Source organism: Anser brachyrhynchus, assembly GCF_964034855.1.
Source record: "Anser brachyrhynchus genome assembly, chromosome: 5".
In the NCBI taxonomy this organism is placed as follows: domain Eukaryota; kingdom Metazoa; phylum Chordata; class Aves; order Anseriformes; family Anatidae; genus Anser; species Anser brachyrhynchus.
Genome location: NC_137699.1, coordinates 59636941 through 59662605, shown reverse-complemented (window position 1 = coordinate 59662605; position 25665 = coordinate 59636941). Strand labels below are relative to the sequence as shown.

Sequence of the window (25665 nt, the reverse complement as noted above, 5' to 3'; positions counted from 1 at the left end):
TGTAGACAAGGGACCGCGGCTTGTTATTTATTTCCTATCTTCAGCACACTCTGAAATAATAATCGCTTGCAGAAACCCAGGCACAGATTTACAGAGGGGTTAGGAGAGGCTTCTTCTGGCCAAGTGATCTGCTACCATCGCCTGCAGAGCGAGGTGAAAGATTGCACAGAGCTGGGTCTGGGGAGCAGTGGGACTGCAGAGCTGTGCCTGAGACCACCACGTACCGAGGTGAAATAGTTAATACAGGAGGCAGCAAGAGTTTTAAGGGTAGATTTATAGGAATATATAATTAGAATCCCTTCCCTTTATTGACTGATCATTTTTACTCCTTACATTGACTTAAATAGTGAATAAAATTGACTTTGAGGCCACCAAAAAAATAAGACAAAAATTTGGAACAGGCTTTTCACTGTGCACCCAGGTTTCTTTTCCTTCTTTTTCAGCACCCTTTTCATTTGCTGTTTCAATTAATAGGTTGTAGAGGCTTTTTTTTTTCTTTTTTTTTTTTTTTCTCTCAGATGAAAAAGTGCAGCCAAGGGAGGCCCTGGCAGGACAGCTCCAAAGAAGCTTTGTTGTGAGGGAGAGGAGGGTAAGGTGCAGATGCACCATTTGATGTGGAGAATCCGCAGAGATGCTCATAGTTTCAGTTAGTCTTAGACAGGTTTCCTAGGCTTGGGAACCAACTTTCCTGCTTTTTCCAAGAGTAGGGCTGAAGCACTGTTTCTTTCCTTTCTTCTTCAGTAGGGCTGCTTCCTTCCTTTCTTCTCCCCAGCTGAATATGAGGTGCACCAAGAGGTGCTGTCATCTGCTTCTCATCCCATGGATTTTACTAAGGAGATCAGCCCAGCCCGCATCCGTTTTGCAGTGCAGACAAAGCTGCTCTGCTTCAAGTTTTTCGGCTGTTTTTTGATGACTTGGGGCTTTCATTTAGTCTGTTAACCATTCCAAACATTTTCTTTCCTCTGTTTTGTCCTAGACACCTATGGAAAGCTCTGCCTGCTCAACTCCATGGGCCAGGAGATGTCTCGCTGCAAGACCTCCGTCCGCCGAGGACAGCCCAACCCCGTCTACAAGGAAACTTTCATCTTCCAGGTTGCCCTCTTCCAGCTCTCCGATGTCACGCTCATGATCTCCATATACAACAAGCGCAGCATGAAGCGCAAGGAGATGGTCGGCTGGATTTCCATGGGGCAGAACAGCAGCGGGCAGGAAGAGCAGAGTCACTGGCAGGAAATGAAGGAATCGAAGGGAACGCAGGTCTGCAGGTGGCACACGCTGCTCGAGTCCTAATGGTTACAGGGGCAGCCTGCAGGTCCTGGGACTGTGGGCTGTGTTCCGAGTCAGCAGGAAGCAGCTATCCCATGGCAAGCACTGTGCTCTGCCAGGTCTTGTACACTTTAACCTGACTGTTAGTGTCATCTGTCATGAGCACTGGAAGTGGCAAGGCCTGAGAAGCAAGTTTACTTCTTGTCTTTGCAGGTTTCCCTGCATTTTCCATATCCAAATAATTATCCCAAGGGAAAAGCAATGGGCAAACCTACAACATCCCCTCTTTGGGCCTTGTCTTGCTCATTTTATCATAGGCCTAACCATCGCAGTCTGATTTTGATGCTGTTTTCTTCTGGGGTAAATTCTCCCTTCCTTCCTTTCCCTTATTTATATTAATGAAGTTTGCAAACATTCTTGACACGCAGATAGCTCACAGATAGGCTAAGCTGCATGCGGATCACGTTCTCTCTCTCATTATCATGTTTTTGAGTCCTAGAAATAAGCATTTGGTACCACTATGGACTGGATTTTTCAGGCAGCATGGGAAAGCACTGTTGAATTCTCTGTCAACTTTTAAGTGCCTAGGCATTAACTACTGTCTCCTGTACTAACAATTGATATTATTCATTAGGACTTAATACTACCAATATTTTTAATGAGGCACCCTGTGCACTTGTTAGCCTGTATTGCCATAGGCGTGCATGAGAGGTAACTAGCATCGGGTTTATATTGCAGTTATACAACGCATGTTTAGATGCTTACTTGAAGTTCATGGCTTCTGTCATCATGGATACCAAAAAAAAAAAAAAAAGACCAGAACAAGCTGCACATCCACCTTTGTGCCTGAATCACACTTTTCTGCATCGTTTTGGCCATGTGTTACTTTGCTCTGTAAAAGTGAGGTTCATTCAGAAAAGCGTTCTGTGAGCAGCGCACAGAAAGGCCTTCTGGCCGTGGTTTCTCTCATTCAGTTAAGCACAATTCAAGTTCTCTGAGGGCTCTTGTTCAAATGTTCTATCCTGTAATGTCTTCTGGGGATCTGAAAAGGGACCATTTTTGGCACGCTGAGCAGTAGGGAATGCCAGACCACATCACCTCATCTTTGGGGCAAGCTCTCCTACAGGCAAGAAATAGGATCCAGGGGACCCCTCCTAGAGGGGGTGCTGGCTCTGACGAACCACACTGGAGAAAAGTATTACGTTTCCTGCCTCTGACTGAAACCAGTGCAAGGAGCAGGCTTGCTGGATGAGGTGATGACACTTTTATGTAGTTACTCTTCGGACTCTTTTTTTGTCATTTTCCATTTTAATCTTTTTTCCCGTCTCTGTGAATTAAAGTCAAAAAATCAAAAAAAATTGGAGTCAATGAATAGGGAACACGTCTTCGTCTGCTGTCTCACTATTGAACGTTTAGCAGTCGTTAGCTGTTGCAAAGCTGCGTGTGACACAGCAAAGGATGTTCATCCTCTCGTGCGGTGATGGTACGTAGACAGTAAGGTGTCAAGACATTCAAATGCCATCATCGGCCTGATTTCGATTCCCTGCTCTCTTTAGAAGAGGACTGGCGTTTCTTCATTCCTGCTGATGGTAGTGATACAGGAAATATTCTGCTGAAAAGGTTTCTGAGTCCTGAATCACCTCATGTTTTGTTTTTATTGTTTACTGAGACCTGGCACCAAACTCTGCCTCCTGCACCACAGTTGTCTCCTTCCCTTCGATGGTGCTGTGCAGATCTAACCAGTGCAAGTTTGGGCACTGGCTTTTTAACCAAAATTGAGCCTGGGTGCTGGTTTGCCTCACACCCAGTGAAGTGCTAGACTTGGGTTATCACTTGGTGTGATGCACGCAGGCTTTGTCTGCCCTTGCGGGGCAGTCCAACAAGAAAGAATAATCTGTAGGGAGCAGGACTGCAGGTATAGGTGAGATAAATTATCCTACAGGTCATGGTTATAGATATTCTTACACTTACCTGTCTGAGCACCGTTTCCAGTGAGACTGGTGGGTGTCCTATGCAGGAGGGTTGTCCTCCACTGCCTAGATAAGCTGGCATAATATCTGCTTTGCACTACTGGAGCTTTGTGTCACAAAGCAGGATCTAACCCAAACAGAACTACGTTTTTGACTGCACTGTTAATGCTGCTGTATTACCAATAGGAGAGAAAATAGCATGTGAGTGGTAATGAGCAGAACAGGTCTGTGTTTCTTTTACTGTGTACTTTTCTTCTGGAAAAAAGGTACAGGAAACAGCCCAATTCAAAAGGTGCATTTGCTGATTTCAGATGTTTTCCAATCTCTGCATCTGTTTTTCCTGAACTGCACAAAATGTATATACAAGTGTTTATAAGCAATTTTATTATCTGAAATGTGTATGTATAATAAACTTACTGAGATTCTCTTCGTTACTTCTTGAACCTGCAAAGTATTGCTTATGCTTAATATAATGATTAGCTAAGGGAAAAGCATAACTTGATAGTATGTTTCAGAAGTGAACTGGAGATAACCCAGGTTTTTAATTGTCTGATTAAAAAGAAATCTTGGAAAAGACCATTTTAAAAAGCAATGAAGTAAACTGTTTTTGGACTTCCGTGCTATTTTCATGTCTACATCTTCTCTGAAGATACAGCATAAGGGAAATTGAATTTTAAGATATATTTCCACTGTAGAATAGTGGGAGGCAGGATACTTGGAGTCAGCTAATATCTGAGCATGTTAAAACTTTGCTCTCAGATGCAGTAGCTTCCTGCATCATTGCAACGGCATTTTGGCCTGATGTTTTACAAGAAGAATTTGGAGGGAAGGAAAAAGGGATGAGGCAAGGGAAGCACTGATTTTTTTATTTTTATTATTTTGGAGCTGCTGCTAAACCCGCTGGCACATCCATGCCTTGAGCAGTACATTTGTGAGGTTCATTAAATTCCTACTGAAGCACAGGGGGATTTAGGAATCTTGGGATGAACAGTGTTGGAGCTCATGCTTACGAGCTCTAGTTTGGGGGTTTTGTTGCTTTTTTTGGTTTATTTCTCTTTGCAGTATTGAGTATCTGTGAAATGAAGAAAGCTTTGCAGCAGCTCCCCTTTATACCAGAGCTCCCGTAATTCTTCCTATTGACAGATTGAATTAGTCATTGCTAATATTGATACAGGCTGGCCTTGTGCTCCTGGTCTTTCTCATGTAAATACCACTGCCCTTTCAGTCACTGTCTTAACCCCTTGTTTCCTTTAGAAGTGGCTGAGAAGACTGAATTTGCAGAAGTACTTCCATTCCTTGGGAATCTGGCCGTGGACTTAGCCCTCTGTTGGTGGCAGCCACTAGACCTGGAGCCCGGTGCTCTGGCAGCCTCCATGCACGTGGATGCTGACGCCCAGTCTCTGCTTCTGTGGGGCTCCTGGAGAGGAGGGAGGCCGTGGGGCAACCAGAGGCTGACCTGGTTCTGGGAGTGCTTGGGCACTTGCACATCCTCCCTGTGCAGGTTTCCTAACACGTTTTCTAAGGTAATTCATCTCCTTTTGATTCTCTTGTCTGGAATCCCCTAAGAGTTTGTTTGAATTTTCTTCTCTTGGGGAGTGGTGGAAAAAAAAAGCCCCCAAACCCACAAAACCATCGTGTGGGAAGGAGCTAACAACACTGGCATAAGCCCAGAGTGCTGTGGGCAAGTGCTCTGGGTACATCTCTGTACCTCAGGCAGCATCGTTCAGCTAGCTGCAGTCTGCTCCCTCCTTGGTCTCTCTCCAGCCAGCACGCCCCTGTCCTGCTCGGCACTCTGCTGTTATTTTATTTTTTTGTTTTGTTTTTAATGTGTATCGACAGCAGAACAGAATGATCTCACCGCGTTTGTATTCTCTGCAGTAATGCTGACTTTCAACTGATGCCCACAGAAACGAGAACCTCTTTTAGCCCGCGGCGCTGCAGCGACAGCTAACTGAAGTGCCCCTTTGTAAAGCCTTCCTCTGGGCTGTCTGCTGCGCGGTTTGATGAGCCTGGGTTTCCTTTCTACCGCTGTCTTTAATTACTTGGGCCCTGCTGTGTCCTGCTCGCTCCGGCTTGCCTGCGTTTCCCTCGCGGGGTGATGCGGGGTGCGCGGTTCCTGGGGCGCGCGGACAATGCGTGCGGGTATTTTTAGCGGCTGCAGATCCCGAGGAGTTACCGTGTGCTTTACATAATCGACTGATCTTCAGTTGTGAATGTCTTCAGATGTTCTTGGACTCGCAGAACCAGGGGCTGCCAGCTGCTATTGATCATTTCTCCAGCACAAAGCCGACGGCAGCAGCCTGGCAGAGGAGCGGGCGTTTCCTCTGGTGGCGGTTCGCTTTCTCCTTCAGCTGGTGCTGACCTTGCAGCTAGCGTGCCTGCAGAGCTTTCCTTCCGCTCCCATGTTTATCATCATCTTTAATCTGTGTGATCACTGCACTTCGTCTCTCGGCCTCTCAGCTGCCTCCTGCCCTCGCCACAAAGGTGGATGTGGAGGCCGAGCGAAGCCTACGGCCTGCCGCGGGACGTGGCGGCGGGGCCAGCTCCCACCTGAGGGGCCGGGCTGGAGGTAGGCCGCTGCTGTCCGGCTGGTCTTCTTCAGCGATAAACACAGCCAGACGCTGGCAGGTCTTAGAGCTTGGAACTCAGTGTAGCTGATTTGAGTGTTTATTTGGGATCTGGTGCAGATTTAGCAGGCACGACGTGCAAGAAGTTGTGCAAGAAGTGAAAACCCCCAGCAGTGGCCGGGACGGGGGGAGGGAAGGCTGGGTGCTCGCACTGCTGCGGACCTGTGGGTTTGCTGTTTGTCACAATTCCTTAGCCCCAGAGCTGCTGAAGGCATACACGAGGCATACAGCTTTTTTTTTTTTCCCCCTCCTCCTCCTAAGCAGAGTGAGCGCGTGTCTTCCCGCAGCCTGCACTGTAGGCCTTAAGAAATGAAAGTGTAAATATTTTGTCTCTCACAGCAGCTCAAGGTCATCTTTCTGGAACAGCAAACAGGCACAGAATCCAAAGAAGATCAGTCCGTCATGTGAGTAAGGTTAGCATCTGCACTTACAAATGACAAAGGCTATTAATCCTCATGCTGTAATCCCCAAGCTGTTTGCCAGCTGGCAGCAGGAAGATGTTCCTGCTCAACCCACGCAGCTATCCATGTTTTTTCACCTTTATGAAGCAGATATAGGTCAATACTGGATAGCCTGGATAACGAACTTGGTAGCTACCATTCATCTCTTCTAGAGTTACAATTCATCTCTTGTAGCGTTACAATCCCTCTCTTCTCCACGCAAACCACCCGTACGGAAGGGGGTGCAGCAGGAGAGCTGCAGGCTGTGCACCCTCTGCTCCCCACATCAGATGGCTGAAAGCCAGGTTGCTTCCCTCTGCTCCCCCAATTCTCAAGGGAAGGAAAAGCAGGGAAAACCCAGTGCTTGGATACAGCGGGTAAAAGGCCACTGTTGAGATGTGTTTGATCATTTTTTGGGGACATAACCAGCGTGGGCCTGGTGAGGGGCTGCAGTTGGGGCCAGAGTGAGCGATGCAGGTGGTTGTGGTGCTCAGGGATGCCTCGCACAGCACACAGCCACATCTCCCCCTGTCACCAGCACGGAGCAGTGGGCAGCTGAAGCTGGAAAAAATTCAAAAGGAGACCTGAGAGCCAGACGGGAGCCATGAAGATTCATCGATGCTCATCTCTTTAGAAAATTTGAGGGCAGAGTCTCGGGCTGTGCTCACCAAAATTGTGGTTTAACAGAAATCTCAGCTCCCAAGGGAGCTGCAGGTGTGAGGAGGTGGGGACGTGGCCTCCTGGCCCCTGCTGGCCGTGGCAGACCAGCACCATGGAGGTACCAAATGCTCCAGAGGCATCCCTGTAACTTCCTACCCATCGTGGGTGGATCTCAACTTGAGGACCGAGACCAAAAGCTGTTCTGGCCATGGGTGAAGAACAAGAAGGATTCAGGATTCGGACACAAGCTGAATTCTTTGCTGAGTCCCGCAACCATTAATTACCTTTCACCTCCAGGGAAGGCATTTTATCGTGCCAAATGATTCCCTCTCCCTTCATTTCTCAGGCTTGCGAGAACATTGCAAACTTCTCATTAGCAGCTGGGAAAAATCATAGAATTTTGCCAGTTTTCCTCATCCCTGTTGTGTCTTGTTAACACTTTCCAGGTGCTTTTCCTTCACACCACCTCCACCATGCCATCTCCCAGCCTTTTGTTAATATCAGTAGAGATCTGCTCCAAGTCAGGGCCGTGCCTGGCAGCAATATTTTATATTCATGGTGCTCAGGATAAAACCTGTTCTCCGATCTCTTGCTGTCACTATGTGGCATCTCAAGCACAAGGTTTCCAATTAAGCTAGTCCCACATCCCTCCTGTTGGCCTCTGCTGGCGCGGCTGTATTTTTTGTCATGCTGGGCTCTATTCCCTGTTGTAACTCCATCGACTTTTTCCCAGCAGAGAGTTTTGCCTCCTGCCTGTCATGAAGAGTAAGTGGAGTAATCATTTGGTAGACTTAGCATTTAAATATTGTGTGGCATTTATACATGTGTATATAAAAACGTTTTTTATGGTAGAGTGCCCCCGGGCATTTGCAGGAAGCACATTTCAACGTACGTTCGACTGTTGATTTAAGCACACTGTACATAATAAGTCATTTTTAGTGCATATTGGCTTCTTTCTCTATTGGAACAATGCACTTTTCTGGCAGGGATGGGTCTTGGTAGCCCCTCGGCTGCATTTACTGCTGGACATGGTGGATTCTCTGGCCAAGTTGCATGTAGCCCCTCTCGCACGTGCCCTGGGATGTGATAGCGTTTCATCTCCAGCTGCTTGGTGGGTGGATGCCAGAGCTTTTGGGGTGCCTTGGCACCAGGCAGCACGGCGAGCTCGCTCCCTGCACCTCCTTCTGATGCCTCTGATGCTTGGAATAATCCCCTGGGAGATTTTTCTTCCTTCCCTGCCGTCATGTCCTCGGGCTGGTTGGTACGCTGAGAAATGCGGAGCGACCTGTGGCTGAGGATGCGTCAGGAGTAACACGGGTCTCAGCTCTCCTTTCCCAGGAAACGCGGTGTATCCTCTATAAATCGATCACTTAACATCGCATCAATATGGACAAATTAATAAAAATGCCAGCTCCCTAACTCCTGTATCTATAAAAGCAGGTCTTGTAGAGCTTGAATTTATTGCCGATTTATAAATATGTCTATAAAAGGAGAACTGCTCTGCTCTGAAGGTTACACGGAACAAATTCATGTACCCTTTTCACTTTCATAAAGTTCAAAGACAGCACTGAAAATTGTACCTTCTTTCTAGCTAGTGGATGACTGGTGCTGACTGGTGAGGCCACGGGAATGGTATGAGCATCGTTTCACTTGCTACGTGTGGGACTGAAAGAGATAAGCTGAAGTGCAAAACTGTGATAAAAAAAAAAGAAGATGAAAAATACGATGAAAAGATGTTTGGATATTCAACAGGAAGAGTGATATGGGTTTATTCTTAGCTTTTCATGTACTTGACAATGAAACATTTTTATTCTACTTAAGTGTTAACGTGCATGATCATACAATATATTGCCTCTCGCTAATTATATGCTGTGTTAGGAATACTAATGTCTAGATGATATCTGACTGGGGAAAAAAAAAAAAAAAACAAAAAAAAGCATTAAACCCAGCTTCTGCAGAATTCTGGGCTGAAATTACCCACACGCACACACAACCATCCACACCTTACACGCACTCTTATTTTGTTTCGGTGAGCAATGCTGTTCCAGGTTTTTATCAATAAACTAGAGGCAGATGGCTCATGTAGACATGCAAAAACCAGCGGGTCGTTCTTATTGTGGCAGAACCGAGTGAATATGCATCTAGGAGAGGCGCACGCGTTGTGTTCAGAACAAAGATGCAGGTGGCCGGTGCATAATGCATGGCTGGGAGGAATGGGAATGTGCCCCCGTCCGTCCCCCTGTCTGTCTGCACGGACAGACAGGGGGACAGGGGGCTCTGGGTGCCCCGTGGCTGGGGTGTCCAAGGGGAGGGTGCGTCTTGCTTCGGAAATGGAGCCAAGAGCTCAAAAGTCGTCTTTCCCATGAGGGCTGCTCCTGGTTAGCCGTGTCTTCCAAATCTGCTGTGTCCCTTGGGCTGGACCGCAGCGGTTGGGCTGACACGAGGCCGGGCACGGCACCGCGGGGGTGAGGGACTTGTCCCTGTCTGGTGGCCACTTGGCCTGCAGGTACCTTTGATCGTGCTTTGCTTGCATGCGGTACAGTTCCATCAGGTAGCAGTTGTAATCCACGGCCATGTTAAGCTAGGAAAAGACGGAAGTTAAATAATAATTCAGAATAAACAATTCTGAACTGGGGGTGATTTTGAAGGAGAGCACCGAGAGCGGCGATTTATTAGGAGGAACCAGGATTTCTGAATCCTTGCTGGCACCCGCGGGGCTGGCTCTCCAGGGCCGGCCCAGAAACAGCTCCTTCTCCTGGTGGCTCTTGGTGGCTTCGCTCTCCAGAAGCCCCAGCAGTGGCTGCACGAGCCCAGCCTGGGTGTGCAGCAAACCCAGCCCAGAAAAACTCACCCTGCCGGTGCAAATCTGGGCTGGCTGATAGCACAGCTTTTCCGCATGCATTTTTCTGAAACGCATTTACAATTCACGCTGCCCGTCTCCCATCCTTGATTCCCCTGCAAACGCCACGCTCTGTTTTGTTTTGTTTTGTTCCCATTATTCTGCTCGTCCTCCAGCTGCATGTTAATCCACTGCTCGGAGCTGCTTCGTTCCTTGGCAAAGCCCCAAGTACTGTTTTGCCAAGATATCCCTGATGTCATCCCCACTTTGGCCAGGTGGAGAAGTCACATTTTTAATGTCGGGAAGCTAAGTTTTGAATTTCAACGAAAGAGTGATATCATTTTTCATGAGAGGGTGAAAGCATTCCCACGTCTCCATCAGCTCAGTTTGGGCTGGGGAAGCTGAGCTGTCTGCCATCTGTCTCCTCGCCAGTCTCTCCCCCACCGTCACCGTTTCTGAACGGTTTGGCCAATTTCAAGCACATCTGAGAGAAGGGTGAACGTCTCGAAGCCGATTACGTGTCTACGACTTGCGTTACCTGGCAGAGGGGCTCTTGCAGAGAAGCAGAAAGGAGCAGATTTGGCAGCCCGGGGTTGGTTGGCAAGCACACAGCCATGGGGTGCAGCCCCGGCCCCGCTCCGCGTGCTGCCCCTGGTGGGGCTGGAGGTGGCCAAGGGGCTGCGGTGGGATTTGGTGGGAGGCTGATGGGGAAAGAGTGGAACCGGGCATAAGAAAGGAGTTCATTTGCTCTGCCGCTCCCCAGCTGGCTTCTGTTATCTCACTATTGATTTTTTAAATGTAAACAGGGCAACGAAACAAAACAGACCCCCAGCAGATTCTAAAATGCCGACGGAAAAGGGCAGGAAGGCAGAGCTCTAAGACTGGAAAAGCCAAAAGGAGCTGGCCTTGCAGGCTGCAGGCAGGGCTGACCCTCAGGCTGCTCGGACCCTCCCTGGTGGGCCAGCACCTGCAGGGCTCCGGCAGCTGGATCTGCACGTCCAGATGTGCCGGGACGAGGGGAGGATTTGGGGGATTTTTGTGGGCTGGGGCAGCCGGACGGCCAGGCCAGGGGGAGAAACCGGAGCAGGGCACGCCTGAAACCGCTCGGTTTCTCGGGTGCGGATGCTAAGCATTTCAGGTACATTTTGTCTTTTTAAAATACTTTCTGCATGCGTAAAGCTTTGTGCCAGCGGGGCTCGGGCTGTGTTCAGACACACGGCGTGTGGGCTGCTGCTCCTGCACCCGTCTTTTGGGTGTTTGGTGCTTCAGTTCAGAAGGCACGTTCATTTCATGCACTGGTCCTCAACAGCTGGCTGGAGGAGATGTAGCTCTTCTGAGATGAAGGAACTGATTTTTTCCAATTCTGAGAGGCAGTTAGAGTAAAGTGAATGCTAATGGTTTTGCTTGTTTTTTCTTTTTTTTTTTTATGTTCCCAATTGCCCTAAAACATTTTAAAATATGTTTATTATTTTATTATAGCACTGACTGTGCTAGGCAATCTTGCTTTCCAAAGAATTAAAAAAAAAAAAAAAAGCTACTCTTCTATTGTCTGCTTGTCCGGGTTTTATCTCGTGCAGTACACATTTGAAGTCTTATCTTTTCAAATAATATCACTGTCAATAGAGACTTTGGTCCCAGTTCACGGGTCTGTTTAATTTCCACTGCACGAAAACAACGTGTGCTTGAGCTGGGCAGCGACTCCTGAGCGGGCATCCCTGGCAGAGAGGGGAAAGCTCCTTCCCCTGGGAGGGGAGGGCGGCTCACGTCCCATGGTGATACAGGGGATGGGAGGAGGTGGGGTGGGGTGGGACATGGGGGTGGGATGGGATGGGATGGGATGGGATGGGATGGGATGGGATGGGATGGGATGGGATGGGATGGATGGGATGGGATGGGATGGGATGGGATGGGATGGGATGGGATGGGATGGGATGGGATGGGACGGGAGGGGAGGGGATGGGATGGGATGGGAGGGGATGGAGCACCTGCTGTGCATCTCCCTTCAGATCGTGTGACCACTGGTTTGTCTTAGCAGGCAATCTGTTTCCCTGCACTCTCTGCCCCCCGCCAGAAAGGGGGCAAAATAAAGCAGCGAGGTTTGGATTTCAGAAGAATTTGCTCTGGGCTGCTCAGGGGATGGCAACTCTTCTTGGAGCCAGCTGGGGGAAGATGAGCTGACCTCTCAGCTGTGAGTTATTGCCGGCTAATAAGTCCCACTTGTTTGCTGACAGGAGAGGGGAAGACGTGTCTTTGCAGCAGAAATTGTGTTGAATGTTAAAAAAATTCACAATCAATTTCGGGAACACTGGAGTAACGCGCACTGTCATTCGCTCGGCTCCTAGATGCAGAGTAGGTGCTGCCGTGTCTTCCTTTTCTATCTCCGTATCCAGAAGTGATATTACTGAATTAATTATGACATCTTTGTGAAGAGCTGAAGCATCGCTCAAGTCCTCTATTCAGCAGCAGAGAAATGTCAAATTCATCTCACAGTAAATTTAAAATTACACCAACCTGAACTATCGCTACTGGCAGCATAATAATAAGGCAGGTAATCAAAATCAATTAAATTCCAGTGCCTTCCTATTGTCCTGGAAAAATCAAATTTGAAATTAGTTTGAGTTCGTTTGACTTTTCAGTAGAAGGAGCAGAACTTCAGAGATAATTTGCAGTAAGTATGTGGCTGTGACTGATCTTTTCTTGAGCTGCAAGGACCAGAGGAGGTGTGTGCACGCACCGCGTGTCGGTGCAACCAGATGCCCAAAGACAAGGCAGTGGCTGGTTTGAGGCTGCTCTTAACTGGGACTTGGGCCTGCCGCGAATACGGGGCTGGTGGTGGCATGAGCACAAAGCTCTCAGGAGGCGTGGTGGATCCATGGTGGATCCATGATAGTTGTGTTCTGTAGGCACAGACACAGCTGGGAGGGTTTTCTCCTTGGGAAGGGTGCTGAGCAGATCCCAGGGTGCTGGGCTGATCTAAGAGGAGGTTTGGGCTGTCTTTCTGTGTGGTGTCTGTTCCTGCTGCAATCCCTATTTCTGCCCTTGGGATTTCAGGGTGCTGGGGGGGAACTCTTTGGGGTCACTAGCATACGTGCCACAGGCAGGGTGCTGTGATAGGGCATCCCAAAGGCCAGTGTGCCCAGAAGGGGTGATGGGCACGGAGGAGGAAAGAGGAGCGTGACCCAGAAGGAGAGCAGCAGAGCTCGGGTCCCAGTTCATAGTGCCAGCAGCCCCAGGTTGGACCCTTCACTTCCTCAGGTCCTTCCAGGCACTGGCTTACATTTCTCCCCGTTTTGCCCTCTCCCTGCCCTGGGGCAGACACCCGGCACCCTTCTCCTTTTCCCCTGCAGCGTCCTCTCTGCTCCGTAAATCCTCCATCCTGCCCAGACGGGACACTTTCTGCCTTTCCACCCTCGAAGCCTGGAGCGGAGCTGTCCCCTCCTACCCCTGGCATTCCTCATCCCCATCCTCTGCCCCGCCACGACGTCCCTGGCAGCTTCTCACCCCTTTTTCCACCTCTGAGCTCTGCCACCTGCTCCATCCTCTGGCTTCACCCTCGTGTGCTTCCCACCCTACCCCGTCCCATCCCAGCTCACCCCTCCCTCCCCGCACCCCCGCGTCCCGCCAGTGATGGGCAGAGCGTCACGGTCTCCTAGCGACGCCCCTAGCAACGCCCCTAGCAACGCCCCTAGCAACGCCCCTAGCGACGCCCCTAGCAACGCCCCTAGCAACGCCCCTAGCGACGGCCCCGCACCTGCTCCCGCTGGACCAATCGGCGCGGGCCGCATCTGGGCCCCGTCTCGGTGCGGCGGCCGGGGGTGATGCTGGGCTCAGTGCTGCGGGGACCCGGGAGCTGCCACCACCGCCAGCACCGCCAGCGGGAGCAGCCGGCGGCTCGCAGGGGACAGGGGAGGACGGGGAGCGGCCCTCCTGCTGCAGCCGGGCGGGTGAGTGGCCGCGGGGCTGCGTGCGGTGGAGGGGGCGGCGTGGGGGTTTTTGCTGGTTCTGCTTCCCCGGTGGGGCTGGCAGGGGGATGCGGGCACGGAGGAGTTTTGTGGGGGCGAGACCCGGGCTTCGCCGCGCCTCGGCAGGGGGTGAGGAGCCCAGCGGGAGGCTCGGCTGGTGGTCCTGCAGAGGTGTCTGTGGCTCGGCCGGGCTGCGTCGGGCTCCGAGGGAAGGTTGCTGGCATCCGAGGCACCTCGGTGTAGCCAAAGCAGGACTCCGAGAAGTATCCGTAGCTGCTCGCTTGGTGCCTGTTAGCTGAGTGTCATCTCCTGGGATGAGACAACCATCCAAATATAGATGTCTTACAGCTGCGAGACAGGCACGCATGCACGCACACGCTCTGCTTTTCTTTCTCTCTCTTTCGCAGGGTTTAGAGCTGTTTGTTCTTCGTTCACACACACGCACATATAACAAGTGTGAGTGCCTGCACACACACGTGCACGTGCAGAGCTGGGGGATGCACGCACAGAGCCGTTTGTGCTCCCCACCTGGAGCGGGAGGTGTTCTCGCTGCCCCACGCTAAACGCTCCCCCCAGGAGGCGAGGCATCGGCTGGGTGCTGCTGCGTCTGCTTGCAGCCCAGGAACTGGCCGGTGCACAAGGCAAACCCTGAAACGTGCACGCTGCAATCGTTCTGTTAAATAAAGCCAGCGATCTGCCTTCCCCCGAGCTGTGCGACTCTGCAGGAGTGTGGGTGTGCGCGCGTATGGGATAGGAAATTAGCGCTACTACTCGAAACGATGCTGTGGTTTTAATAGTCTCCCTTCAGCTTTCCTCCCAGGCTGACAAGAACTAACAGAGGAAATAACGTGCAGTTTTAAAGGGCAGTGATCAAGGCAGCAATCACGTTCTAGCTGAGGAAACTTCCGGATATTCAGGGAGCAAGCTGTATTTTTGCAGCGTTTGTTCTGGGAGGATAGCAGCTATACCACCGAGAGACCGAAGCAAATTTTCTTAATGTTTGATTTCACTTTCCTGATGCTCGGGAGGGTGTCTAGGAAGCGAGGTCAGAGTCAGAGCGCTGGATGTGACACCAGAGCTCTGCTTTCCCTGCTAGCGAGCCCCGCGGGGCTCCTGAGATAGCGCTCCCCTCTCTTGCAGCCCAGCTATGTGCCGCGTACGTCCCGGCTTTGCCACCTGAGCCATGTGTGTTTCTCCTTGATCCCCCGTGGCAGGTGCCGTTCAGCAGTGCTGTGCTGCCAGAAATGCTCGCTGAGCCCGTGCGAGGAGAAAATCTCACCGGAACTGCTGGCGTTACCCCAGGAAGACCCTCTGCAGACTGACTGCACGTCCTCAGGTAACTACCAAGTTTGCAGACTCCAGCCGGTCGGGCTTGCCTTCGGGGTGAGGGGAATTGCTTGGATGAGTGCTAAAAGGGGATCGAGCTGGGGATGGGATTTTATTCTCTTTCTCTGCTGCGTGTGGCCCGAGCTCTAGCCATCCCCTTAGTCAGAGGGGTGCAGGCAGTGGGACTGCAGGGACGGGGAGAGGAGAAGTCACCCGGTTTTCATGTGCTCGTGAGAGCTATTCGGATGCTTGTGCCGTGCCCAGAAATGAATTAGGGAGATCTGCAAAGCAATTAGCAAACTAAAAGGAAGGCAGGTTTAAAGTGCAAAGCCAGCAGCTCCCGCCAGCAGACAGCAGCAAGGCTTTTACCTGCCCACAGGTGAATTAAAGGGGGCTTTCTCCGCCTGAGCGAGGAGTAGGAAATCTGTCCCTACCCTCTGGAAGAGCTGCAATGGACTGGCAGTCTGTGTGAAATCCTGGGGCTGGTGTGTGTTTTCGATCCACATGTTTGCCTGCCTGTGGCTTGGTAGCTTCGCGTTATCAACCGGAAAGCCCCCGGTGGGACCAGCTGCTTGTCCTGCCAGTGGCAGAGGAGAAATGCAGCAGCAAGGCATGCGAAATCAGAGCGGGCTTTCAGCCGAGCACTCCTTAATTGCGAGCGCTGGTAAGGTTAGAGACAGGGGAATTTATCACTGCCGTTTGACAGCGGTTGCAAGGACGTTACGATGTTTCCAGCCATGTCAAAGTCACAGCTCCTGCTGGTAATAAATGCCCAGTTCTGCGTGCTTAGAAGCCTCCCTCGGGTTTTCTATTTGTGCATGCGAGAGATGCTCAGAAACGGTTTCCACCTCGCACACTGATCACCTTCTCCCGTGTTAGGAAACCCCACAGGGCACGGGCACATTTTACCAACCGCCTTCCACGTGCAGTGTCGGCAGCTCTGGCTCGGCCAGCGAGCCCCTCTGCTTGCCCCCTGCAGACATCTGCATCAACGTGCCGACAGCAGCAGCTCCTACGGCCCCGACACTGCAGCACAGTGAGGCAGGGACAGGTTTTCCCCCGAGAAAAGGAGGAGACACCAAGTGTAGGGGCGCTCCCCTGCTCTCACGTATGATGTCCGGGGCAGAGCTGGGGCTGGCAGGTCCCTCTCCCTTGCCCCAGGTGGGAAAGCATGAGCTTTGCTTTCTCCTGGCTGTCTGATCATTCATTAAGCCCCACTTTGCCCCCTCTCCGGGCTGACTTGCAGCCCTCTTGAAATCAGCCGGCACTAATTCATGCCGCAGAGGGGCTCCTGTCGCTGGGTGATGGGGGAGCCCGGGGCCAGATGAAGACAATTTCTTGCAATTTGCAGCTAGACCGCGAAGTTGCCGTGTTATAAATCGATTTCCATTTCAATTTAGATAAGATAGCCCTCTGCCCAAACACGCCTAATAACTCTGCGGGTCCACGCAGCGCTGCAATTATTCCCAGAGAAATGAATAGGAAGGGGCAGATTTTGCTCTTTTTGAAAGCGCAATTAAAGACCTCGCGAAGCTGCGTTTGAGAGATGCAGGCTGGGGAGACGGAGGCGTCTATTCCCTCGCTGCCGCGCGTGGGATTTATGCTCCGAACTTCCATTAGTGCTAATGGCAGCCGGAGCCGCCGCGCTCCTGTGTGCCGCGCATGCCGAGCAGGCAGCGGCGGCGGGCGGGCGGCGGGGGGCTCAACGCGCTTCCTGAGGTCTGTTCCAGGCTGGGAGGACAAATATCAGGCTCAGGACCCACCGGTTAGCCCCTGGAGGGGAAACTTGGCCCCGTGCCTTGCGTTGTGGTGTGGCGCTGAAGAAATGTAATGTGATTAAGACGTATCTGTCTCCGAGCTTGAGTGAGGCGGAGGCAGTGACTCATACCACCTTGCTGTAACTGTCAAAACACTTGGCTGGCGAGAATAGCCTTCTACACAAAAAGCACTGATTCAATATGTTTATATTTAAACAAAACGCTGAGGGTCTGATTCACTGCGGCATTACTACCGCCGTGCGTGCCTGCAGCCCCGGCCAAGCAGCCCCGAGGCACGCACAGAGGCCGTCCGCTCTGACTTTCAGAGAAGGATTAGAGCAAGGCTGGCAGCTCGCGAGCCTCCTGCCCTGGAGTTTCTGGGCTTTGCCAGCAGCTAGCATCGCGTTGAGCAGCTTGTGTCTGCTTTGCTCTCTGTGTCTTTTGAGTGGCTTTGCACTTTCAAGTGGGAACACGTCCTCTTAACATCAGCCTCGCAGCCCAGAGGTGCGTTTGGTGTTCAGCCGTTGGCTGCTGCCCCTCCTTGCTCCTAAAGAAAGTGCTGGGGGTTGTGATAACTCCACTGCTTTGCCTGATGTTGTGAGGTCTTCGGGAACTGACTACGGTTCGCACCCGAGGGCTACGTCCCAAGCTGGTGCTGTCCGTACCCTGCAGACTTGGCAGGCAGAGGGCTGGTGCCAGCTGGATGCTCGCCCGACCCGCTGCCAGGATGGTGCTTCGTGTCCCTCTCAGGACACAATCCTCTCCCTCTGAGAGCACCCCGGGGCCCAGTGGGTACAGGGCAGTGTGGTGGGGACAGCTGCAGGCTCTCCTGCGCCGTGGCTCACCCTCATGCAAGACAATCATGTCTGGAGGGGGTCTGGGTCCCAGGGAACTGCATCTTGCATGGCCACTCCAAGCTATTTGCTGGTTTTTCTTCAGGACCATGCATGCGAGGGGCAATGACTGTCCCACTGTCACCCTCCATCTCCAGGGGGGAGGCATTCCTGCTGCCAGCGGCAGCAAAGGAGAGGTTTGCTTGGAGCTGGAGGAGCTGGAGGGCTCGGCACATAGCAGCAGCGATTCTCTGCACGCTGTGCTTGTCTATCCTGCCTCTGCTCATTTTCTGCTTGCAGAGCACACAGGCAGTGCTGGGTCTGTGCTTCTGCCTTTTCACTGAAAACCACTAGGGAGCGAGTTTTAGCATTTAGAAGCCTGGTTTGAAGGAGAACAACGAGCCCCTGGTTGGCTCATCAGCCTGTACGCTGAGTTTGGCTCCTTTCCCATCCCTGATGGCCCGGGAGGCCACGGGAACACCACTTTGTGTTTCATACCTCTGTCCTCAGAGCAGTCTGAGGAAAACCGTAATGTTCTCCTTCCCCACAGTGCAGGGAGGGTAAATGCTTTGGGATTGCGCTCAGAAAACACAGCAGAGGGGCTTTAACCTAGGAGAACCGAATATCAGAGTAGTTAAGTGCCCAGGGTGTCTGGTCTCCAGCATAATTCAAATACTAGGACAAAACCTGCCAGCACTGAAGGCTGCAGCACGTGTGTTTGAACCAGTGTTTGTGGCTGCCCAGGGCTTACTGCAGCCGTGCCCCTGGTCCCGAGAGCTGGGGTCAGTGCAGGGAGCATCTCTGCTGTGTGCAGTGGTCCAGCGTGACTAAAACACAGTGTTGTCCTGTCGCAAGAGTGGCAGTCCCTTTCTGATACCTCCGTGATGGGAACGGTGCTGCTTTGTGGGACCCACGTCAGGCCAGTCCCAGGGCTGGGGGACTTGGCTCTAAATCAGGTGTTAATCCACCAGTCAAGGGTTTTCCGCCCCGGTTTGTAGCATTCGTTTATGGCAAACCTCCATCCTCACCGACTTGAAATTCAGGGAGAAAACACAAGAAGAATCTCCCGTGAGGGTCTGTGCTCTGCAGCCACCTCCTTGGGGTTTTGGTGCAGAGGGAGGATGGCAGAGCACATCACCTCCTCCCCGATAGACCTGCACCAACATCCTTTCCCTCCCATCTGCAGCGAGGACTCCAGGAGCTCCCCAAGCCCACCCTGCAAGATGAGGTCTGGTTTGGCTGCACAATGTATTTGGCTCTGCTGCTGGGGTACAGATGCAGCCCAGAACCAAGCCCTTTATTTCCTCGGAAAGCCGGGCTTTACGTGCCCCTGTAAAGGATCTCAGCCTGGGAAAGAAATTTTGGGCCGTAAGACCTGAGTGAATCCAGATACTAACTTTTAGGGACTGCCTTTAAAATTCACCACGGTAAGACCTCAGAAATGTGCCCATTTAAAAGCAAACCACGGCAAACGGAGCGGGTTTTGGCGGCGGTGATGCCGCCCCACAGGCACCTGCCTCCCGGTATCCTGTCACGAACTGGGAACCACAACGGGGCCCCGCTTCTCCCGGAGGGTCCTGAGCTGCCCAGCACCACAGTTATGGCCTCGACGAGGCGCTTTAGCCCCACATCTCCCCTCGGAGCAGCACGGCGGGCTGGGGGCAGGACGTGCAGGGAGCCCCGGCCCCGAGGGGGACGCTGAGCACGGGGCCCGGAACCCTTCACACGGGTTAACTGCCGCAGCGCCACCGGCTGCGACCGGCCGCTCCTCCGGGCCAACACCACCCCCTAGCGGGGCCGTGCTGCGACAGGGGGGCGCCAGGAGCTGCCCGGGTAATGGTGGCCCCCCAGCCGGCCTCTGCCCCCCCACGGACCCCTCTCTGCAGCGGGGGGACCCTCCTGCGGCCCCCCGAGCCCCCCCGCCTACGCCCGTCAGGCCGCGGGGGCAGCGCTGCCAGGGCAGGGCCTGAGGTGCCGGAGGGCTGCGGGCTTGGAGACCCCCCCTCAGGTTTTGCCCTTGGGGGGTGGAGAGGAGGCAGTGGGGTCGGGGGGAGCGTGGTCCCACCTCCGGACCCCCTGCACGGCCCAGGCTGTGCTGCTGCGGGCACGGCGGCAGCGTTACCGAGCCTCTTCTCCTTCTTGTTTTGCGCAGAGCTGATCTCATCGGGGCCTACCAAACACATTAACGACGTCGAAAGTAGCCTACTTTAAGAGGAAATATGCAGAAGAAGAACATTTACATCAAGATTGCCATGAGTATTGTCCAAAAGTGAGTAGCTTTCTCATTCCAGCTCCCATCCTCCCTCGGTTTCATTCCTCCGTACTAAAGACCCCTTTGATGCTCTTTGCTCCCCAGCACCTGATACTACCCGAGGACCGGACTTGTATTCTAAAACTTTCTCTCCAGAAACTCCGATTCCTGGAAGACCCCGAAGCCTACCTCCGTAGGTCTGTATTAATTAACAATCTGTTGAGGAAGATTCACCTAGAGACAGAGAGGGAGAGCTATGAATACTTTAAGGAGGCTCCGTGTTATAGGACTGCTTACTCTGACGCACGAAAACGGCTGAAGTTTATGGTACACGAGTGCTGTTCCCAGTCGCTCTATTATGAAGAGCTGCATTCGTATCGTATCGTGCCTTATTCTGCAGAGAACGCCGTTTACGGAATGGGCTACACAAGCAGCCACTTGGAGCAAAATTCTCAATTGCTTATTTATAAAATGAATTAAAGTAGCTGTTAGACCCACCTATGTTTGTTTCTGAATGCTTGAACTGCTTATTGAGGTGTTAAGATGAGGCAGTAATTGCAGAGATACTTAATGATCAAGCCGGGTGCGGTAGGAACTGAGCGGATGGCACTTTGAAATACGCTCCACAGCCCCGGTGCTAACCCCGTGGCTATGAAGTACCTTGGCACACACACAGAGCTGGTGCAATACACAGGTCCTTACCCACCGAGGCTGTGTGCAGTGTGTTGTGTAGAAGCAAAGCCGCATTTAAGTTCTCTGTGTGTAGATACAGACATTGAAAATCACTTTGCAGTTAAATTCTGCCATTCCTGGCAGAAGGGGAGCCCCCAGAGTAGCAGAGTAGTCTAACGGTGAGGAGTAAAAAGCAAGTTATTTACGTAAAGGCATAGATAGAAAGTTTCTTTGAGGAAATGTTTGGAATATGAAGGAGTCAGTGCCAAAGGAAACAGCCTTTTGCTTAGGATTTTCAGAGACTAACTCGCTTGCTACTTAACGATACACTCTATACTGAGACTTACAAGGTTATTATTTTTTTTTTTTAGAATAATTGCATTCACCTTTTTACATATTATTATCTCTTAGCTGGTATCTATTTTGCTATTTTAATACAGAACAGAATGACTCACAGGAAAAATTGTTTCTTCAGCCCGCCATCAGTGTTTCCTTAGCTTCATTTGATTCTTCCCCTAGTTGTTTCCCTGATACTTTTCTGCATGCTAATTTGCTGTTTGGCCGGAGGTTCACATTGGTGCTAGGGAACAGACAGTCATTTATTTTTATGTGGAATAAACAAGGCAGAAAAACAACCATAACTCCTATCGATAGAGAATGAATGTACGTGACAGATGCTAGTAAGGCCTCAAAGATTCTCCTGATGAAGCTACTCAGCATTCGTAATAGTGTTTCAGGTCAAGTGAAATGTCTAATTTCAATCTGGGAATTAACCTTAGAATATGTAAATATATATTTCGCAAGCTATGAAATGACATGAGAGATGTTCAGCAAATCGATGACTACAAGTGGAAAGTTTTATAGCTGCCAAAGCTATATCATGAAAATACCAAAGAGTAATATAAGGGAAAAGAAGATGCTCCAGCAATGGGGTCAAAAGCAAAGATTGCACTATAACCTGTGGAAATGTGATTGATGAGCCTGTAAATTATCAGTTACTGATACACCTGCTGTTCTCCGGAGGGTGGCTCGCAACCCAGAATCACTGAACAAATACGCAAAATGGTCCAAAGCCTGTCCTATAGGGCTGTTGGCTTCCAGTGAAGAAATTGGCTTTGCCTGCCTGGCTATCACCCCCGCAGCTTTAAAGCAAAGTAAGTAACAGCACACTCAGCTGGAGGCAGATATGTATCTAAGAACATGATTTTTTTTTTTATTTTGAAAGGGTTTTCTCATGCGGGTCTGGCCGATGCTATTTCTGAAGCATTATGGAGTACGAACAAATACCATTGCTTGACAGAGATGTGTTTAGCGTAGGATTCCTCCTGTAACCCTGCCCGGAGCATCTTAGTTGCGTGTGTTGCACATACCATCGCAGCTGTCAGGCACGTGTTCATAGCGCAGGAAAAAAGATAGAAAGGCAAGAGCAGAAGGTGTGAAGAGCAAAGTCAACTCCTATATCAGCAGTTGGAAGCAGGACAGGTTTGGGGGATAGAACGGAGCAGTTAAATACAACTTTTTAATGAGAAAAAAAATGCAGCAGCTGATTTCAAAACAAGGATAGCCTGCAAACTGGGGAACACGAACAGCACAGGTATTGCAGCGAGGCTGGAAGGACAGGGCAGCGCTGTGTTTGGGGGGCCCTGTTGGTTGTTATGAATGTTCAGGCTGTGAGAAGCAGCTTTTGGTTTTGTGCTGAGGCGGGGCATGCCTCTTTGCCTCTTCAAAAAGGTGTCATCAGCCCCTTGCCGTGCAACACAGGGGGCTTTGCCTCCCTCCCAAAAAACTCGTGCTGGGCCCTGTTTGGGGAGTCTCCAACTACGAGGGTCTGTGCCCAGCTCGACAGGGGCCAGCTGAGAGAGGCTGGCTAATTGCTCATTTCCAGCTGGGCGCAGCAGCCCTCGTACGTTAAGCAGAAGCTGGAAGCCAACCCCGTGCTGCACAGGAGGGGGCTGATGGCTGATGGGCGCCACGAGAGGTGCTGTGAGCCCCCGGGGAGCTCCCGGCCCCTGCTGGCCCCTGGGATCCTCCTGGGGACACAGGGGCCAGGCCTCAGGAGGCTGCTGGGTGTTACAGGGAAACTGTTCCTCTTGTCTGGTGTTTCAAAATATGTAATTTGCTGCTCTGAAGTGATCCAATTTATATGCTTCTTTGTTCTTTGTGTGTTTCTGCCTGAACTCATAATGATCTAGCTACTACGTGAAATGCTAAAACGCTTCTGTTTTTCCTCTGCCCTGCTTTATTACATTCATACAATGGTCCTGGCCTGCAAAACAAAACTTTTTACATAAGATAAAAATTGTTGCAATGGAGTGAAAAAGCTCAGTAGGATGGAAGGCTTTAACCTCACCTGAAGAAAAAGCAGTGCCCCTGTCAGATTCAGCTCTGAACACTGAATTCCTTGCCTGCTGAAAGGGGCAGGTACTTTCTTGCCTATTGAAAGCTTCTCTGATAACTCGCTGTCTGCTGAACAGGTACAACAGATGCAGATCTGGATCAGATAACAAAACTGCTTGGGCTACCCATGAAAGAGAGTAATATTTTACTCGTGTTTTTCTCATGTGTTGTTTTCTTGAACAAAATACGTTGTCTAATCTTTAATTTTATGTATTTCTATTTGCTCTATGAGCTGTTAAAAGAGAGAATTTTATTTCTAGAAAACTCTGGTTGACTTTTTGATATGAAATTGAGTTAAAGGTCCACAGTTCGAACTTATTTTGAGTCTACACAAGTTTTTGTTGCCTTCTGCTTCACCCAGGGATTTGTGCTGTTGAAAAGTGGGTCTGAAACATTCAACTTCAGTGCTTAAGAAACATGATTTTCAGAGTGATAAAGAAGTAGAAAGGTGCAGTAACATTGCAAGTTGCTCCCGAAATATTTAATTTGACACTTTTTTGAATTATGTGCTGATTTTATCATTTAGTTGCCAAGCTACCAGGTACCGGCGTTTTTAATACAGCTTCCTACAGTGATTTTCCTGTTCTGGGGTTTGTAGCTGCAATTCAGCTCTTCTAGCTTCTGATGTGTGAATCTGTCTGTAGGTGGTCAAATTTCGGTGATAGATATATATATATATATATTCTACTATGACTGCGGTAGGAGCTCCCACACACGGGCTATGTTTGCACTGGATGTAAAGAAAGTCCTTCCTTCCCTTCGACTCAGTTGCCTTGGAGATAGTGCGTTCATCAGAGACGATGCGGGGCGACACGGACAGAGCTGGCGACAGATAGCTGGTAACTTTGCAAAGGACTGGCTTAGGACAATCCATTGTCATCTCAGAATAGCAGCACACCTGGCTGTAAGTAGCGTTTCAAAGAGTTTCGTTTTCTCTGTGCCGCTTTCCCCAACCTGGCTGGGAATGCTGGACCTGAGCAGCGCCGGTGCCGCCCGGAGCAGCAGCGGCTGTGGCAGGAGGCAGCCCGGCCCAGCAGGAAATCAGCTTTGGTGCAGACATCCCGCAAGATTAGGGCCCTGATCCTGCAAACACTTCGGGTCTTGCCCGAGTGTCTCGGCGCGCATCCTCCGGCTGCAGCCAGGGAGGCTCCTCGTGTGCTCAACGCTCAGCATGTGTACGGGCGAGCGGGGCTGGGGCTGCCCTGCACCACAGACGTGCTCCTCAGTTGCCTAATTATCAGTGAAAAGTGATTATAGAGCTGCCGCTTGAGTTCTTGGATACGTTTATATTGCACTGTAAATGGAACTTTTGTTTTCGATGAATGTGTTGAGTATACATACGGACTATCGTGCCTTAAAGTCCCATCCTCATACAAGCCTTTGTACATGTCCTGTAAAAACCGCAGCCCGTGTTTAGCTGATAACTCTGTGCACTCCACGCAGATCTGGTTCCGTGCTCAGCAGGGCCTTGGGAAGCACGACCCTGACCCCAAAGTTTGCCATGAACACAGAGGGCGTTTGGCAATTCCCTCTTCTCGTCTTTTTTTAGACTGCATTCCTCCTCGTGGTTCACAAAATTCTCCTTTTCCAGTTTCTGCCATAACCGGGTTCTGCGTTACCTGCAATGCCAGCGCCCCTCCCGCGAACTCAAAAAGTTGTAAAAAAAAGTTGTCTCCAGCTTTTCAATGCCATCTGTACAGCGCTCTCTCAGCAGGGAATCACAAATGCAGATAATAATGTTGTCAAGTATATCATCGTATATTTGACATGGTTAACAAAGCAGAAAAGGGAACACCTATTTCTGCTGAAATGCATGAGCCTGCATTATGGTAAATACATGGTGATTATACACCACTTAATTGGAATAATACCTACTGGTTCTATGATAAAAAATGGCTTTTTAATGTTTAAAATTACTTGGGACCTGATTAAAGGTTTTTATGAAATTGTTTTCTAAAGTGAATAGTAGAAAAATGTAAATGTATTTTAAATATACATATAATGTGCATGTTATTAATAAAGATCTATTTCTATTGAATCAGATGGGCTCTCATTGAATATATGCTCTTTGGTTTACAGGAAAACATGCAAAATTACTAAAGAACTAACACCATTCTAACACCATGAACACCCTGAAAGTTTTTAAACCTACATATTCCTTGAGGGACCTGCATCCCGGGGTGAACCTGCACCCAGCTGACACGTCTGACGTGCAGAGCTGGGAACCATTTTTCTAATAATGTTCTGCAGGACATCTTCCAGATGCTGAAGAAGGGTCAAAGATAAAATAGGCAGCTATTGGAGCAGCTCAGGAATAAGGGATTTTTTAACTAAAAATCCTGATTATAATGGAAAGATCCCCTTTCCCTTGTCCTCCCAGCTTTTCTTCGGGATTTTTTTTTCCCCTGAAGAAGCTGAAACAAAATTCTGAAACTATTTTAGTGTTATTGATAAGGAGAAATGTTTATAAAAGGATGAACTTCCCTCCTGTGCAGGATGGGAGCCTGTGAGGAGCCTCTTGAAGCAGCTGCAGGGCCGGCTGCTTCAGCCAGGGCTTGGGTACAGTCGAGGGCTGGCATTTTTTCGGGACCTAAGCATTGCAACCACCGGCCTTAGGCACAGCTGTAAATCATCCTCCTGCTCCAGCTGTGCTGCCTGAGGAGCG

General features: G+C 50.5%; 1 protein-coding gene across 2 annotated transcripts in view; it reads left to right on the top strand.

Annotated features, from left to right (window-relative positions):
- Window positions 1-25038, top strand: part of SYT16 (synaptotagmin 16) — a 98763-nt gene extending 73725 nt beyond the window's left edge. The window contains exons 17-21 of one of the 2 annotated variants that reach the window (XM_080596368.1): window positions 977-11574; window positions 11835-12350; window positions 14979-15100; window positions 19833-19949; window positions 20037-25038. In XM_080596368.1, the coding sequence (XP_080452494.1) occupies window positions 977-1290 (314 nt within the window). In that variant the 3' untranslated portion in view covers window positions 1291-11574; window positions 11835-12350; window positions 14979-15100; window positions 19833-19949; window positions 20037-25038. Of the gene's footprint in view, window positions 1-976; window positions 11575-11834; window positions 12351-14978; window positions 15101-19832; window positions 19950-20036 lie in introns of those variants that run through there. The other variant, XM_080596369.1, reaches the window with a different exon arrangement.
- The last annotated feature ends 627 nt before the right edge of the window (window positions 25039-25665 follow it).